Source organism: Amblyraja radiata, chromosome 6 (assembly GCF_010909765.2).
Source record: "Amblyraja radiata isolate CabotCenter1 chromosome 6, sAmbRad1.1.pri, whole genome shotgun sequence".
Taxonomy (NCBI): domain Eukaryota; kingdom Metazoa; phylum Chordata; class Chondrichthyes; order Rajiformes; family Rajidae; genus Amblyraja; species Amblyraja radiata.
Window position 1 is genome coordinate 15,627,378 of NC_045961.1, and position 14,615 is coordinate 15,641,992.

The 14,615-nt window shown below is 46.2% G+C and overlaps 1 protein-coding gene across 1 annotated transcript in view; it reads right to left on the reverse strand.

Annotated features, from left to right (window-relative positions):
• The window catches only part of nectin3 (nectin cell adhesion molecule 3), a 70,624-nt gene that overhangs the window by 35,074 nt on the left and 20,935 nt on the right, over positions 1 to 14,615 (reverse strand). Inside the window, exon 2 of the mRNA XM_033022220.1 lies at positions 523 to 864. Within this exon, the coding sequence (XP_032878111.1) occupies positions 523 to 864 (342 nt within the window). The remainder of the gene's footprint in view (positions 1 to 522; positions 865 to 14,615) is intronic.

The window sequence follows — 14,615 nt, forward strand, 5'->3', positions numbered from 1 at the left end:
GGCAGCTTCGACCACCCCCGGGCCGCGGTGTTTGAACCGGCCCGTTTGCGGGGTTCGGTGAGCCGCGGGACTGGTGTGCCATCGCCCGGTGGGGAATCGCCTCAGCGCAGAGGGAGAAGAGGAAGGAAGAGACAGTAACCCTAAGATTTTTGCCTCCACCACAGTGAGGAGGTGCTTGGAGGATACACTGTGGTGGTGTTAATTTGTGTTTATTGTTGTTTATTATTGTATGATTGTATGTATGACTGCAGGCACGAAATTTCATTCAGACCGTAAGGTCTGAATGACAATAAAGGTATTCAATTCAATTCAATTCAATTCAATTGGTAATTCGTCTATTTGTAGCACAAATATCATTGACTACTGGGATTTGTTTTGTTAATTCAGAATTCCCAAAATCAAGATCGTGTGTTTTGTTTCTTTGAATGCTCTTGTAGCAAATTGAGAAAAAGCAGAGATTTGCACCATTTAACCAAACAAATCTTCAAAGTGCATTGGCACAGGGTTGTAATAAATACATACCAATCACAATCACGGTGCTTGTTTCTTGGTAATTTCCCAATGGAAAAGTGACCACTTTACAGATGTAGTTTCCAGAGTCTGAAAATCTCACTTTAGTAATAAGAATAGTTGCATCTTTTGAAGATGGATTTGTGAACACAACTCTTCCCGAATAACTTTCTTGGATTGAAATTCCATATTTTGGATGAAACACTGCAACGGTATCTGTAGTTCCATATTTCTGCTTCTCCCAGGAGATCTGAGTTATATTTTCCTTCACAGTAACAAAGCACTTTAAGGTGGCATTTTTCCCCAAGATTGCAGATACTTTTTGATCGACGACAACTGGACCAGTTAAGGCACCTATTAAGACAAAAAAATAATAAATCAATAGCAAAATCTCTTCGCAATATTTCATAAAGAATAAAAACCCAAAGCTCTCTTATAGAAGAAATTGAATGTTTTTCGTCACGAGGCCTCAAAACTAAAATTCAACTGCATGGTCTTTGCACAGGATGCTGAACTCCACCTCCTCCAACCTCATCGATTGTATTCGTTGTTCACTTCCAAATTCCCAAACAATCTTGCCATCTACAGGCCAAGTCATCTAAATTAATTATTGTGGTGAAAAGTATTCAGCCCTTCAAGCCTGTTCCAGCATTAAGATCATGGTTGATCTTAAACCTCAACTCCATTCACCAGCACTATCATCATGTCCCTTTATTCCCTAAATATTCCAACATCTACCAACCTCTGTCCTAAATACACAACCTCAATAACTCCCTGGAGTTACACAAACTCCCAAAGACTCAACATTCTCTTACAAACAATTTGGTCATTTCTAAATATCTTATAATATCTTATATACCGCTTCTAATCTCCTCAGACAGACTGGTAAGTGTAGGGAACCCTGGTTGTTAAGAGATGTGGATGCACTGGTCAGGAAAATGGAGGTATACATCAGATTCAGGCAGTCGGGATCAAGCGAATCCCTCAGTGAGTATAAAATGTGTAGTACATTTAAGGTGACAATCAGGAGGGGAAAAGGACAAAGTATCTGGCAGCAAGGTGATGGAAAATTCTAAGATATTCCAGTGGTATATTAAGAGTAAAAGGGTGGCTTGGGAAAGATTAGCATGGCCATCTTTGTGTAGTTTGTGTACAAGACATTGGCGAGGCCCCACTTACAGTATTGTGGACAGCTTTGGTCACCCTGCTATAGGAAGAATGTTATTAAGCTGGAAAGAGTGCAGAGAAGAGTGCAGGGGATGTTGTCTGGACTTGAGAACCTGAGCTATAGGGAAAGGTTGGGCATGCTAGGACCTTATAGCTTGGAGCACAGGAGGCTGAGGGGTGATCTTATGGAGGTAGATAAAATCATGAGGGGAATAGGTAGGGTGGATGCAGAGAGTTTCTATACCCAGCTTAGGAGAACTCTGGAACCAGAGGACATTGGTTCAAGGTGAGAATGGAAAGTGGGGGAGGGGACCTCCTAGAGCATCGGTTGGGAATGGGGGGGGGGGGGGGGGGGGGGGGGGGGAGTAGCGAAGGAAATAGGCAACGTTTTGGGCCGAAACCCTTCTTCAGACTGATGTAGGGTGGGGAGGGGGGGGGGTGGGAAGAAGAAAGGAAGAGGAGGAGCCAGAGGGCTGAGGGAGAGCTGAGGAGGGGAGGAGACAGTGAGGGCTACTTGAAATTGGAGAAGTCAATGTTCATGCCGCTGGGGTATAAACTGCCCAAGCGAAATATGAGGTGCTGCTCCTCCAATTTCTGGTGGTCCTCACTCTGGCCATGGAGGAGGCCCAGGACAGAAAGGTCGGATTCGGAATGGGAGGGGGAGTTGAAGTGCTGAGCCACTGAGAGATCAGGTTGGTTATTGCGGACCGAGCGGAGGTGTTCGGCGAAGCGATCTCCAAGCCCACGTTTGGTCTCACCGATGTAGATCAGCTGACATCTAGAGCAGCGGATGCAATAGATGAGGTTGTAGGAGGTGTAGGTGAACCTCTTTCGCACCTGGAACAACTGCTTGGGTCCTTGAATGGTGTCAAGGGGGGGGGAGGTAGAGCGACAAGTGTAGCATTTCTTGCGGCTCCTTGCCCATCTCCTTTTGCTCCACACAGAGTCGACTGCTTTGATTCCTGACAGGGACCATTCTCTCTCTGGTTACTATTTTTCCTTTAATGTACTTATAATATTACTTGGGATTATCCTTAATATTATCTGTCAGAGCTATCCCGTCTCCTTTTTTCTCTCTTGGTTTTTTCTTAAGCGTGCACCGCAGTTCCTAAAACACCTTACTGGATACACTTGATCCCAGCTGCCTATACCCGTCCCATGCCTCCTTATTCTTGACCAGGGCCTCTCGTCATCCCAGCTTCCTTACGTCCACCTGCCTTGCCCTTCACTCCAACAGGAACAGGCTGTCAGCACACTTTTAAAAACATCCCACTTTCCGGACGTTCCTGTTCTTACAAACAACCTGCTCCAATCAACTTGAACGAGTTCATGTCTAATACTTTCATAGATTTAGAATTTTAACTTGTGGGTCGACAAAGTGGGGAAACTGGAGCTGCCGCTGGGTGACCTCGGGATTGTCCGGGAGAATGTGAGTGTCGTAGATAGGAGGTATACTGAGGTGGTCACACCTAAGGACCACGCAGAAAATAGATGGGTGGCCACCAGGAAGAGTAAATGGGGTAGGCAGAGAGTGCAAGAATCCAAGTTGCCTCAAGTTCCCCAATCCTCATGTCCTCCTCTAAGGTAAAAAGAGAAATACTCATTGAGGACCTAGCCAATCTCATCTTGCTCCCTACAGAGTTGACTGCTTTGATTCCTGAGAGGCCCCAAGAATCTCCTGTGGCTATTCCTCTTGAAAACAAGTGTACCCATTTGGATACTGTTGGGAGGGATGATTGTGCAGGAAAAGCAGCAGCAGCCAGGTCCAGCACTGAGAACAGCAGGATAGGGTGAAGGCAGTCAGGGCTATAGTGACTGGAAACTCTAAAGTTAAGGGGAAGGACATTATATTCTGCAGCCACATGCAGTAGTCCAGATCAAAATGAAATAGCAAACTATGCAGATTTACCTTCTAACAATCAGAAACTTCAGACTAATATTTCTGGATCATTTCACTGCTGCTATTCCCCACCCAGCTGTTTTTGCCTGAAAGTAGAGTTTCCTTCTCATTAATTATATTTTAAGTCCAATAGACCACTGTGAATTGGTGCAGTGCCCAGGCGCAGCAAGTCAAACATTTAGCCTTGTTGTGTTTTCCAATTGGGTGCACATGTCTGTCTTTTACAGTGGTGCTCAGTACTAAATATACTTTGCCATAACATTTGTCATGTCTGCTTCTTATGACAAAAGCTAGCAAATTGTTTCAGAGAAAGTGAAGAATTTATCTTGCCCCCAAGTGCATTACAACCGTTACTTTATTTGTGTATTAGACATAGAAAACAGGTGCAGGGGTAGGCCCTTCAGCCCTTCAAGCCAATATGATCATAGATGATCATCCAAAATCAGTACCCCGTTCCTGCTTTCTCCGCATATCCCTTGATTCCGTTATCCCTAAGAGCTATACCTAGCTCTCTCTTGTATTATTATTTTGAAGTGATGGGGTGAACACAGCATCATTTCACAAGCAGCAGGAGTCTACATTCAACAAAACTAAACATGGGCAGGTGAGAATAGTGTAGATGGGGCACTTTGGTCGACAAGGGCAAGCTGGACCAAAGGGCCGACACTATGCCCCTCACTGTGACCCTATGATGCCTACCCCCCCCCCCCCTTGCGTTCGACTAACTCCACAACCCTCATGACCTTACACGCCTCTATAAGATCACCTCTCATTCTCCTTCGTTCCAAGGAATACAAACCTCACCTGTGTTGGAAGGAACTGTAGATGCTGATTTACATCGAAGATAGAAATCTGCAGTTGCTGGTTTACATCAAAGATAGTCGGAGCTCACCCGCCCAACCACTCACGCCCTCAATTCCTGGCCCCATCCTTGTAATCGTTCCAGCTTAACAACATCCTTCCTATAGCAGGGTGACCAAAACTGAACACAATAATCCAAATGTGGGCTCACCAACGTCTTGTACAATTGTAATATAACATCCCATCTTCTATACAAGTACTCCCCCACTTGCGTAACAGGCGAGTTATATGAACTCATACTTGCGTTAACAACTTACAATACGCGATCCCATATTCAGGATGACCTATATTATTGCTGCTCTTCCAGCCACACTAGGAAGGTGTGCGAGAACGGGGGAGGTGGTGGGGGGGAACTCCCAACTGAGTCACCAACATTCTCCACAAGGTGCAACAGCAAGCCTTTCTTCTCCAGCTGCCACACCATCCAGTTGACGTGGACGGCTGTTGTTGGAGCTCATGTTGTAGCCTCTGGCCGGCTGCGCTAGCTTTAGGCTCTGTCACCGTGCGGCTCCCTCCAATCTCACCAACTGCCGCTTATTCCTGTTGGCTGTCACTTTGTCCACTGCCCCTCCATCATCTCCTCCTGCACCTTGGAATATGTCAACGAAAGGAGGCGGTGGCAGCGGAGAGGAGAGCGGCGCAGTGGGCAAAGTAACAGGAGGAGAAGGAGGAGTCGGTTGTGGAAGGGGGTGTGGACAATTCAACGGCCGACAGGAAGAAGTGGCAGCTGGTGAGAAGGGGGGGGGGGGGGCCCACGGTGACCGAGCAAGTCCTGTCGGTGGCAGCAGCTCAAAGAAAGTGCTGTTTGCTGCGGGCCATCAATAACTCTGCCGACCTTCGCCTCTCCTCCAGCCGAGAGTTTGAAGAAGGATTTTGATCCGAAATGTCAATTATCTATATTCTCCAAAGATGCTGCCTGACCTGGCTGAGTAACTTCAGCACTGTGTCCCTCAATTCCTGGCCCCATCCTTATAAATCATAAATTCTGCAGTTCTTTGTTGCTACTTCTTGTACAATGATACTCTATTGCCCGGTAATCTCTTACTCGCTTACTGAGGACAATCCAAAATACTGGACACCATTCCCTCTCCTTCCTCCTACCTCACTTATGGTCTGTTATAACGTGGGTTTACTGTACAGAAGTACACTTAAAGAGCCAATCAGGAGGTCAAATGAATTTTCCAGTCAAAGTAAAATAAATCCTGAGAGCTCCTACAGTTGTATTAAAAGTAAAAGGGAAGCTTGGGAGATAATAGGTCCCCTAAAAGATCAGTGTGGCCACCTTTGTGTAGAGCCACAAGAGATAGGGGGGGTGGGGGGGGGGGGGAGTATTACATATTTCTCATCAGTTTTAACTGTGCAGAAGATCATGTAAGCTAAGCAATTGAGGCATACGTTAGGTCTTAGACCATATGCGATTAACATAGAGAAAATATTGGCAGCCTTAAAATACATGAAGTTGGATAAATCCCCAGGCCTTGACCAAGGGCATCCTCGAACCCTGTGGGAAGTGAAGGAAGTAAGTATGGAGGCCCTTGCAGAAATGTTTCTATCATATTTAGCCTTGGGTGCAGTTCAGATAGTCTGCAGAGTGATTAATGTTGTACTTTTATCTTGGATAGCAGCAAGGACAAGCCAAAGAAATACACGCCCACAGTAAATACACACACACAGTAAGGTTGATGCAGTGGTGAGAAAATTGTTGGAGAATCTAACGTACAGGATCTACCAGCATTTGGTCAGACACCAAATGATTAGGCACAGCAATAGCAAGGCTTTGTGCATGAGCAATCATGCCTCATTAATCTAATAAGTGTTTTATATTTAAGAGGGCATAGAAAGGATTAATGAGGGCAATGGACATCGTCTATATGGACTACAAAGAGTATGGATTAACGGGTCCCTTTCAGAATGGCAGGCAGTGACTAGTGGGGTATCGCAAGGCTCAGTGCTGGGACCGCAGCTATTTACATCATATATACATAACGATTTGGATGAAGGGATTCAAAGTAACATTAGCAAATTTGCAAATGACACAAAGCTGGGTGGCAATGTGAACTGTGAGGAGGATGCTATGAGAATGCAGGGTGACTTGGACAGGTTGGGGGAGTGGGCAGATGCATGGCATTTAATGCGGATAAATGTGAGGTTATTCACTTTGGTAGCAAAAACAGGAAGGCAGATTACTATCTAAATGGCGTCAAGTTAGGGAAACGAGATCTGGGGGTCTTTGTTCATCAGTCTATAAAAGTAAGCATGCAGGTACAGCAGGCAGTGAAGAAAGCGAATGGCATGTTGGCCTTTATAACAAGAGGAATCGAATATAGGAGCAAAGAGGTCCTTCTGCAGTTGTACAGAGCCCTAGTGAGACCATCCCTGGAGTATTGTGTGCAGTTTTGGTCCCCTAATTTGAGGAAGGACATTCTTGCTATTGAGGGAGTGCAGCGTAGGTTTACAAGGTTAATTCCCGGGATGGCGGTACTGTCATATGCTGAGAGAATGGAGCGGCTGGGCTTGTATATTCTACAGTTTAGGATGAGATGGGATCTCATTGAAACATATAAGATTGTTAAGGGATTGGACAGGCTAGAGGCAGGAAACATGTTCCCGATGTTGGGGGAGTCCAGAACCAGGGGCCACAGTTTAAGAATAAGGAGTAAGCCATTTAGAACGGAGACGAGGAAACACTTTCCAGATTCAATAAACCGCCCGTTACGTCAAACACCAACTCCGCATGGCCTTTCCATTTTGCTCCTACAGTAGTTTGAGTTGCTTTACTATTTGGATACCAGTGACCAGTGGTGTGCCACAGGGGTCGATACTGGGCCTACTGTGTTTGCTATTTATATTAACGATTTGGGAGACAATGCAGTTAACATTGTTAGAAAATTTGCAGATGATATTGATGGTACAGTTGACACTGGCAAAGGATATCCAAGATTATAAAAGGATTTTGATCAGTTGGCAAGGTGAAGAGGGAAGTGAGCTAAATACAGGCAAATGGGACATCGTAGAATGCCAACTTGAGCCTCAGAATGCAGAAACAGGCTCTTTGGACCAACATGCCCCATCTGCACTTGTCCCACTTACCTGTGCTTGGCCCATATACCTCTGAACTTATGCTATCCATGTACTTGTCTAGATATTTCTTAAAAGTTGCTATAGTACCAGATTCATAGACTATAGCTCTGCCTTTACTACCATTATACCATCTAGGCTGATCACCAAACTCACGGGACTTGGTGTCAGCGCTCTTCTTTGCAACTGGATCTGGGTCCTCGACTTCCTGACCAACAGACTCCAATTAGTGAGGATAGGGGACAAATCATCCTGCATGATAATCTTCAACATGGGTGCTCCGCAAGGATGCGTTCCAAGCGCCCTTGTACACCCACGACTGTGCAGCCATATACAAATCTAATTCAATTTACAAATTTGCAGACGACACCACCATTGTGGGCCGGATATCAAATAATGATGAGACAGAGTACAGGAAGGAGATCGACAACCTTGTGTCCTGCCATCGAGACAACAACCTTTCTCTCAATGTCAGCAAGACAAAGAAGATAGTGATCGACTTCATTAAGTGAAGTGGTTCACATACCCCAGTTTGCATTGACAGCACCAAAGTAGAGATGGTTGAAAACTTCAAATTCCTAGGAGCCAATATCACCAACTACTTTTGGAACACCCATATATTTTAAGTTAACTTCAGTTTAGAGATACAGCACGGAAACAGGCTCTTCGGCCCACCTGGTCCGCGACAACCAGCGATCCCCGCACATTAACGCTATCCTACACCCACAAGGGACAATTTTTATATTTACCAAGCCAATTAACCTACAAACCTGTACGTCTTTGGAGTGTGGGATGAAACCGAAGATCTCGGAGAAAGCTCACGCAGGTCACGGAGAGAACATACAAACTCCGTACAGACAGCATCCGTAGGCGGGATCAAACCCGTAGTCAGGATCGAACATTTGCTGTAAGGCAGCAACTCTACCGCTGCGCCACCGTGACTGCCCTTAAAGCAACGACCAAGAAAGCACACCAACGCCTCTACTTCCAAAGTTCGGCAAGTCCTCTAAAACTCTACAGATGCAATATAGAAAGCATTTTACAGCTCCATCCAAGACTGCAAAAACTTGTGGCGAATTGTGGACACACCCCAGACCATTAGACCCCAGACCATTTATACCTCGCAGCAAGCACAGCAAGGCCAGCAGCATAATCAAGGACGAGTCGCACCCTGGCCACTCCCTATCCTGCCCTCTCCCATCAGGCAAAAAGTGCAGAAGTGTGAAAACGCACACCTCCAGATTCAGGGACTATTTCATCCCAGCTGTTATCAGGCAACTGAATCATCCTATCACAACCAAAGAGCAGTCCTGGTGACCCTCAGACTATCCTTGACTGACTGGCTTTACCTTGCACTGAACGTTTTTCCCTTATCATGTATCTATACGCTGTAAATGGTTCAATTGTAATCATGTATTGTCTATCCGCTGACTGGATAGCAAACGACAAAAGCTTTACACTCTACCTCGGAACACCTGACAATAAGTTGAACAAAAACGCGTTCCATACACCCACCAAATTTTGCGTAAAAAAGTTATCCATCATTTTAATTCCTATTAAAATCGTTCCCCTCTCACTTTAAACCTATGTCTGGTGCTCGATTCCCCTACTATGAGCAAAAGACAATGCATTTACCCGATTTATTGCCCTCATGATTTTTCTCCCTATGTTACATTAGTACAAGATCAGCATCTTGTATAAATGTAACATAATGTCCCATCTCTTATATTCAGTTCCCTGACTGATGAAGGCACACAGCAATTCATAATAACCATTTTCACTGTCTACGATATCACCTATGTCATATCTCGAAATGGAACAATTAAAATCTTACATACGACAGCACAACAGATATGTAAAGATAGTACTTTGTAAACACCATAATAACCAAGATAAAAAGTACAATATACCCCAAACCCTCGGTATAATGAACCATAGCTGGGGGAATGGTGTCCGTTATTGCCGATTGTCCGTTATAACCGAATAACGGATTATCATTGTGCAAGTAGTAGAAACGAACAACTCCAAAATGCTGGAGTAACTCAGCAGGTCAGGCAGCATCTCTGGTACATATGGATAGGTGATGTTTCAGGTCGAGACCCATCTTAATGCTCTCGATCTGGAATCCAGGTGAGTTGATGGAAACGGCCAGCTAGCGGTTGGGGGAGAGATGACGATTTACGGAGTCATGGGTTGCGGTCCAAGGGTGGCTGTTGTGCAAGTATGGTCCTGCAGCGGCAGGCGCAACCAGGAAGCAGCCGAGGAAGCTTAGTGAACCAGCGGTGGTGGTGCGTACTAGAATCGGCAGACCGGCCTGCCGGTGAAGATCAGTAGAACTGACCAGGAAGCAGCCGGGGTGACGTCGGCAGCCTGTCCTGGAACACGGTGCAGACCGGGAGCGGCATCAGCAGCTTGGCATGAAAGCAGAAGGGGAGGAGGTGCGGTGCGGTGCGTGGGTAGTGGCGGTAGTCTCCTCTGGCAGTGAAGGTCAGTAGGTCAGTAGGTTATTTAAAATTAGAGAATTCAATGTCCATAGCAAGATGTTGTAAGCTACCCAAGCAAAACATGAAGTGCTGTTCCTTCAATTTGCGTGTGGCTTCATTCTGGCAATGGAGGCGACCCAGGACAGAAATGTCAGTGTGGAGGGGACTTAAGTGGTTAACAACAACATAACCCAGTAAGCCTTGGCGAAGCGAGCACAAGTATTCAGCAAAACGATCCCCCGGTCTACATTGCCTCGCCAATGTCCAGTAGCCAACATCGAGAATGCCGAATGCAGTAGATGAGGTCAGAGGATGTGCATGTGAACCTCCATCTCACCTGGAAGGACCGTCAGGGTCCTTGGATGGAGTCGGAGAGGGTATAAGATAAGAGGTATAGGGGGCAGCCTCTGGCACCTGTGCAAAACTCATGGGCTTTATTAACTTCACTACTAACTTCCACCCTCTCCAATTCACCTTGCTTATCTCCAACTCCAGTCTCCTCTTTTTTTGACCTCTAGACAGACTATTAACAGATGTCTATTACACACCTACCAACTCCCAGTTATCTTGATATTTCCTCCCACCCTGCCTCCAACATAGTTGCTATCCTCAAATCTCAATTCCTACATCTCTGACGCATCCAATGAAGCTTTCCATATGAGGACAAACATGTCATCAGTCTTTAGTGAATGAGGTTTCCCAACGGTCGTCATAGATGGATCCCTTACCAATTTTTCATCCGTGTCCCGAAGTTCTACTCTCACACCCTCTCCCGCCAGAGACACGAGGATAGTGTTTCTCTGGTCCTCATCTTTTCCCCCACCAGCCCCCGCATCGATCACATCCTCCAACGTGAGGCCCTCCATAACTACTTGGTTCACTCCTTCCTCCCCAAACCACCCCGTCACCAGTATTTTCCCCTGCACCCCCAGTAGATGCAACACCTGTTCTTGTACCTCCTTCTTCAACTCTACCCAGGACCAGAACAGTGCTTCCAGTTGAGACAGAGGTTCACATGCATCTCCTCTGACCTCATCCACTGGGCTACTATATCTTGGCGAGACAAAGTGCAGACTTTGCAACCGTTTTGCTTGATCTGCCAAAGCCTACTGGACGTCTCAGATGCTAACCACTTTAGCTTCCCTTCCCATTCCCACACTGACCTTTCTGTCCTGGGCCTCCTCCATTGCCGGAGTAAATCCACGCGCAAATTGGAGGAACAGCAGCTCAAATGTTGCCCGTGTATCCCTCTTGGGGTCACACTATCTCCAGCCAACAATCAGCCTATCAGAGAACCTCCTTGCCTGAGGTCATTTGTTGTTGGCCCCGATTTGTCCTGGATTTTCCTCGTTTCCAGTTTCTCCCCCACCCCAACAATATTCAGTCTGAAGTAGGTCCTGACCCGAAACATCACCTATCCATTTTCTCCAGAGATGCTGCCTGACCCGCTGAGTTATTCCAACATCTTGTATCTATCTTTGGTATAAACCAGTATCTGGAGTTCCTTTTTATTACATTGAGTTATTCCAGCAGTTTATTTTTTTGCTGCAGATTCCAGCAGGCAGTCTCTTGTGTCTCTGTTACAAATAAAAAGCTGAATTTAATTTAGTAAATTAGCATTTCCCATCATATTGTTGGTTGATTGACTCTGGAATGCTGATGAGTATAAAACAAAGTTTAGATCAAACCAAGTTGGGGGAGGGTGAAAAGGGATCCTTGTGTCAGCTGTTAAAGCAAGACTGCAATAAATCTCCCAGTAAAGGCATTTCACCACAGAATAAGGAATTCTGGTCTGTTCTTATTTACTAAAAATACCTGCACAGCTGGCATAGCCGCCTACTATACTGTTGCAGGACATGGAAAGACTCCAGTCCCGAAAGAGACACTTTGGGCACAATCTACAGCATACAGCAAATCAGTAGAGTAGAAATATAGCTAGAGCAGCATCAACATCAAGGTTGTAAATTTAGTCAAAAAGAAATAGCGCATGCAAGGTTTAAGGGCCTTGGAGGAATAAAGAATGCATGCGGGTGATGTGAAAGACCAAATGGGATCACAATATGGCTTTCGTGAGTCAGATGAAATGAAATCCCAAATAGACTGTCTGCCCAGAGACATTAGGTTAGACGAACTAGGTACCAATGTCTGACTATGGGAGTGTGTATGGGGGGTCACCTGAAATGAACGGAATTGGGAGTCTGCCGGGTACCACCCGCTGTGTGTTGACCTAAGGGGCCAAAAAAATGGGTGCTAAATAGATGAGTGAGGTACCACTTAAATCCACTACCATGGTGTGCTCACTGCCCCGCTTATATCAACAACACAAACAGCAGACATTTTTCCCCGCTGCAAAAGGCCCGCTAGACCCCCCACAAAGGGCCAAAAAAATGGCCTAGCACAGACGAGCAAGGTACCACTCAAAAATAATGGCAAATGAACTTTGTACTCAGAGTACAAAATGGGTTACGCCAGACAAATAGTCCGCTGCACTACAGGTACCAGACATCCCAAAAATGGACACCTTAGACCCTGCTGTCCAACCAGGCTAGCCTAGATATTGTGGGTACCAGCTAAAACCAAGGAAATGGAAGAATAGTTAAACGAGTACTTTGGTTCTGCCTTCACTAAGGAAGACACAAACAATCTCCCGGAAATACTAGGGGACCGAGGATCTAGTGGGAGGGAGGAACTGAAGGGAATCCACATTAGTCATAAAATGGTGTTAGGTAAACTGTTGAGATTGAAGGCAGATAAATCCCCAAGGCCAGATGGTCTGCATGCCAGAGTACTCAAGGAGGTGGCCCTAGAAATCGTAGATGCATTGGTGATTATTTTCCAATGTTCTCTCAGCTCTGGATCAGTTCCTGTATACTGGAGGGTAGCCAATGTAACTCTACTTTTTAAGAAAGGAAGGAGAGAGAAACAGGGAATTATAGACCAGTTAGCTTTACATCAGTAGTGGGGAAGTTGCTGGAGTTGCTTATTAAAGATGTTATAGCTGCGCATTTGGAAAGCTGAGACAGGATCAGTCAAAGTCAGCATGGATTTATGAAGGGGAAATCATGCTCGACTAATCTTTTGGAATTTTTTGGGGATGTAACAAGTATAATGGATAAGGGAGAGCCAGTGGATGTGGTGCATCTGGCCTTTCAAAAAGCCTTTGACAAGGTCCCACACAAAAGATTAGCGTGCAATATTAGAGCACATGGTATTGGGGATATGGTATTGACAGGGATAGAGAAATGGTTGGCAGACAGGAAGCAAAGAGTAGGAATTAACAGGTTCTTTTCAGAATATCAGGCAGTGACTAGTGGGGTGCCGCAAGGCTCGGTGCTGGGACCCCAGTTGTTTACAATATATATTAACGATTTAGACAAGGGAATTAAATGTAACATCTCTAAGTATGCAGATGACACAAAGCTGGCTGGCAGTGTGAGCTGCGAGGAGGATGCTATGAGACTGCAGGGTGACTTGGATAGGTTGGGTGAGTGGGCAAAGCATGGCAGATGAAGTATAATGTTGATAAATGTGAGGTTATCTACTTTGGTGGCAAGAACAGGAAGGCAGATTATCTGAATGGTGTCAGATTAAGAGAAGGGGAGGTGCAGACCTGGGAGTGCTTGTACATCAGTCACTGAAAATAAGCATGCAGGTACACCAGGCAGTGAAGAAAGCCAATTGGCTTTCAATACGAAAGCATTTGAGTTTAGGAGCAAGGAGGTCCTACTGCAGTTGTACAGGGCCCTAGTGAGGCCACACCTGGAGTATTGTGTGCTATTTTGGTCTCCTAATTTGAGGAAGGGCATTATTGCTATTGATGGAGTGCAGCATAAGTTCACCAGGTTAATTCCCGGGATGGCGGGAATGACGTATGATGAAAGAATGGCTCGACTGGGCTTATATTCACTGGAATATAGAAGGATGAGAGGGTATCTTATAGAAACATATAAAATTCTTTAGGGATTGGACAGGGTAGATACAGGAAAAATGTTCCCGATGTTCGGGGAGTCCAGAACCAGGGGTCACAGTTTAAGAATAAGAGCTAGGCCATTTAGGACTGAGATGAGGAAAACCTTTTTCACCCACAGAGTTGTGAATCTGTGGAATTCTCTGCCACAGAAGGCAGTGGAGGCCAATTCACTGGATGTTTTCAAGAGAGTTGTTGGTTTTCTTTCCGTTTTTTTTTCGTTTTGTCTAGTTGCGTTTTTGGTTTTTAGGTTGCGTTGGTGTGGGGGGGGGGGTTGAAACGGGGTTTGCTGTCTCTCCCTTGGGGGGAATACGACTTTTTCGTCATATCCCCCCTCTCTGCCTCCGTCTGCGCTGAGGCCTAATGGCGGAGCTGGCGACCTCGGGACTCCGGAGGCAGCCTGTCAGGACTCGCCCTGGGTTCGCTCCCGTGAGGGCGGCCCAGCTCGGGGCTGGAACTGCGCTCCCGTGAGGACGGCCTGGCGAGAGGCCGAGACTCTCACGTGAGGGTCTGTGGCACTCCCCGTCGGAGTGGCCCAGCCCGAGGGTGGAACGGCACTCCCGTCGGAGTGGCCCAGCCCGAGGAGGAACGGCGCTCCCGTCGGAGTGGCCCAGCTCGAGGGAGGAATGGCGCTCCCGTCGGAGTGGCC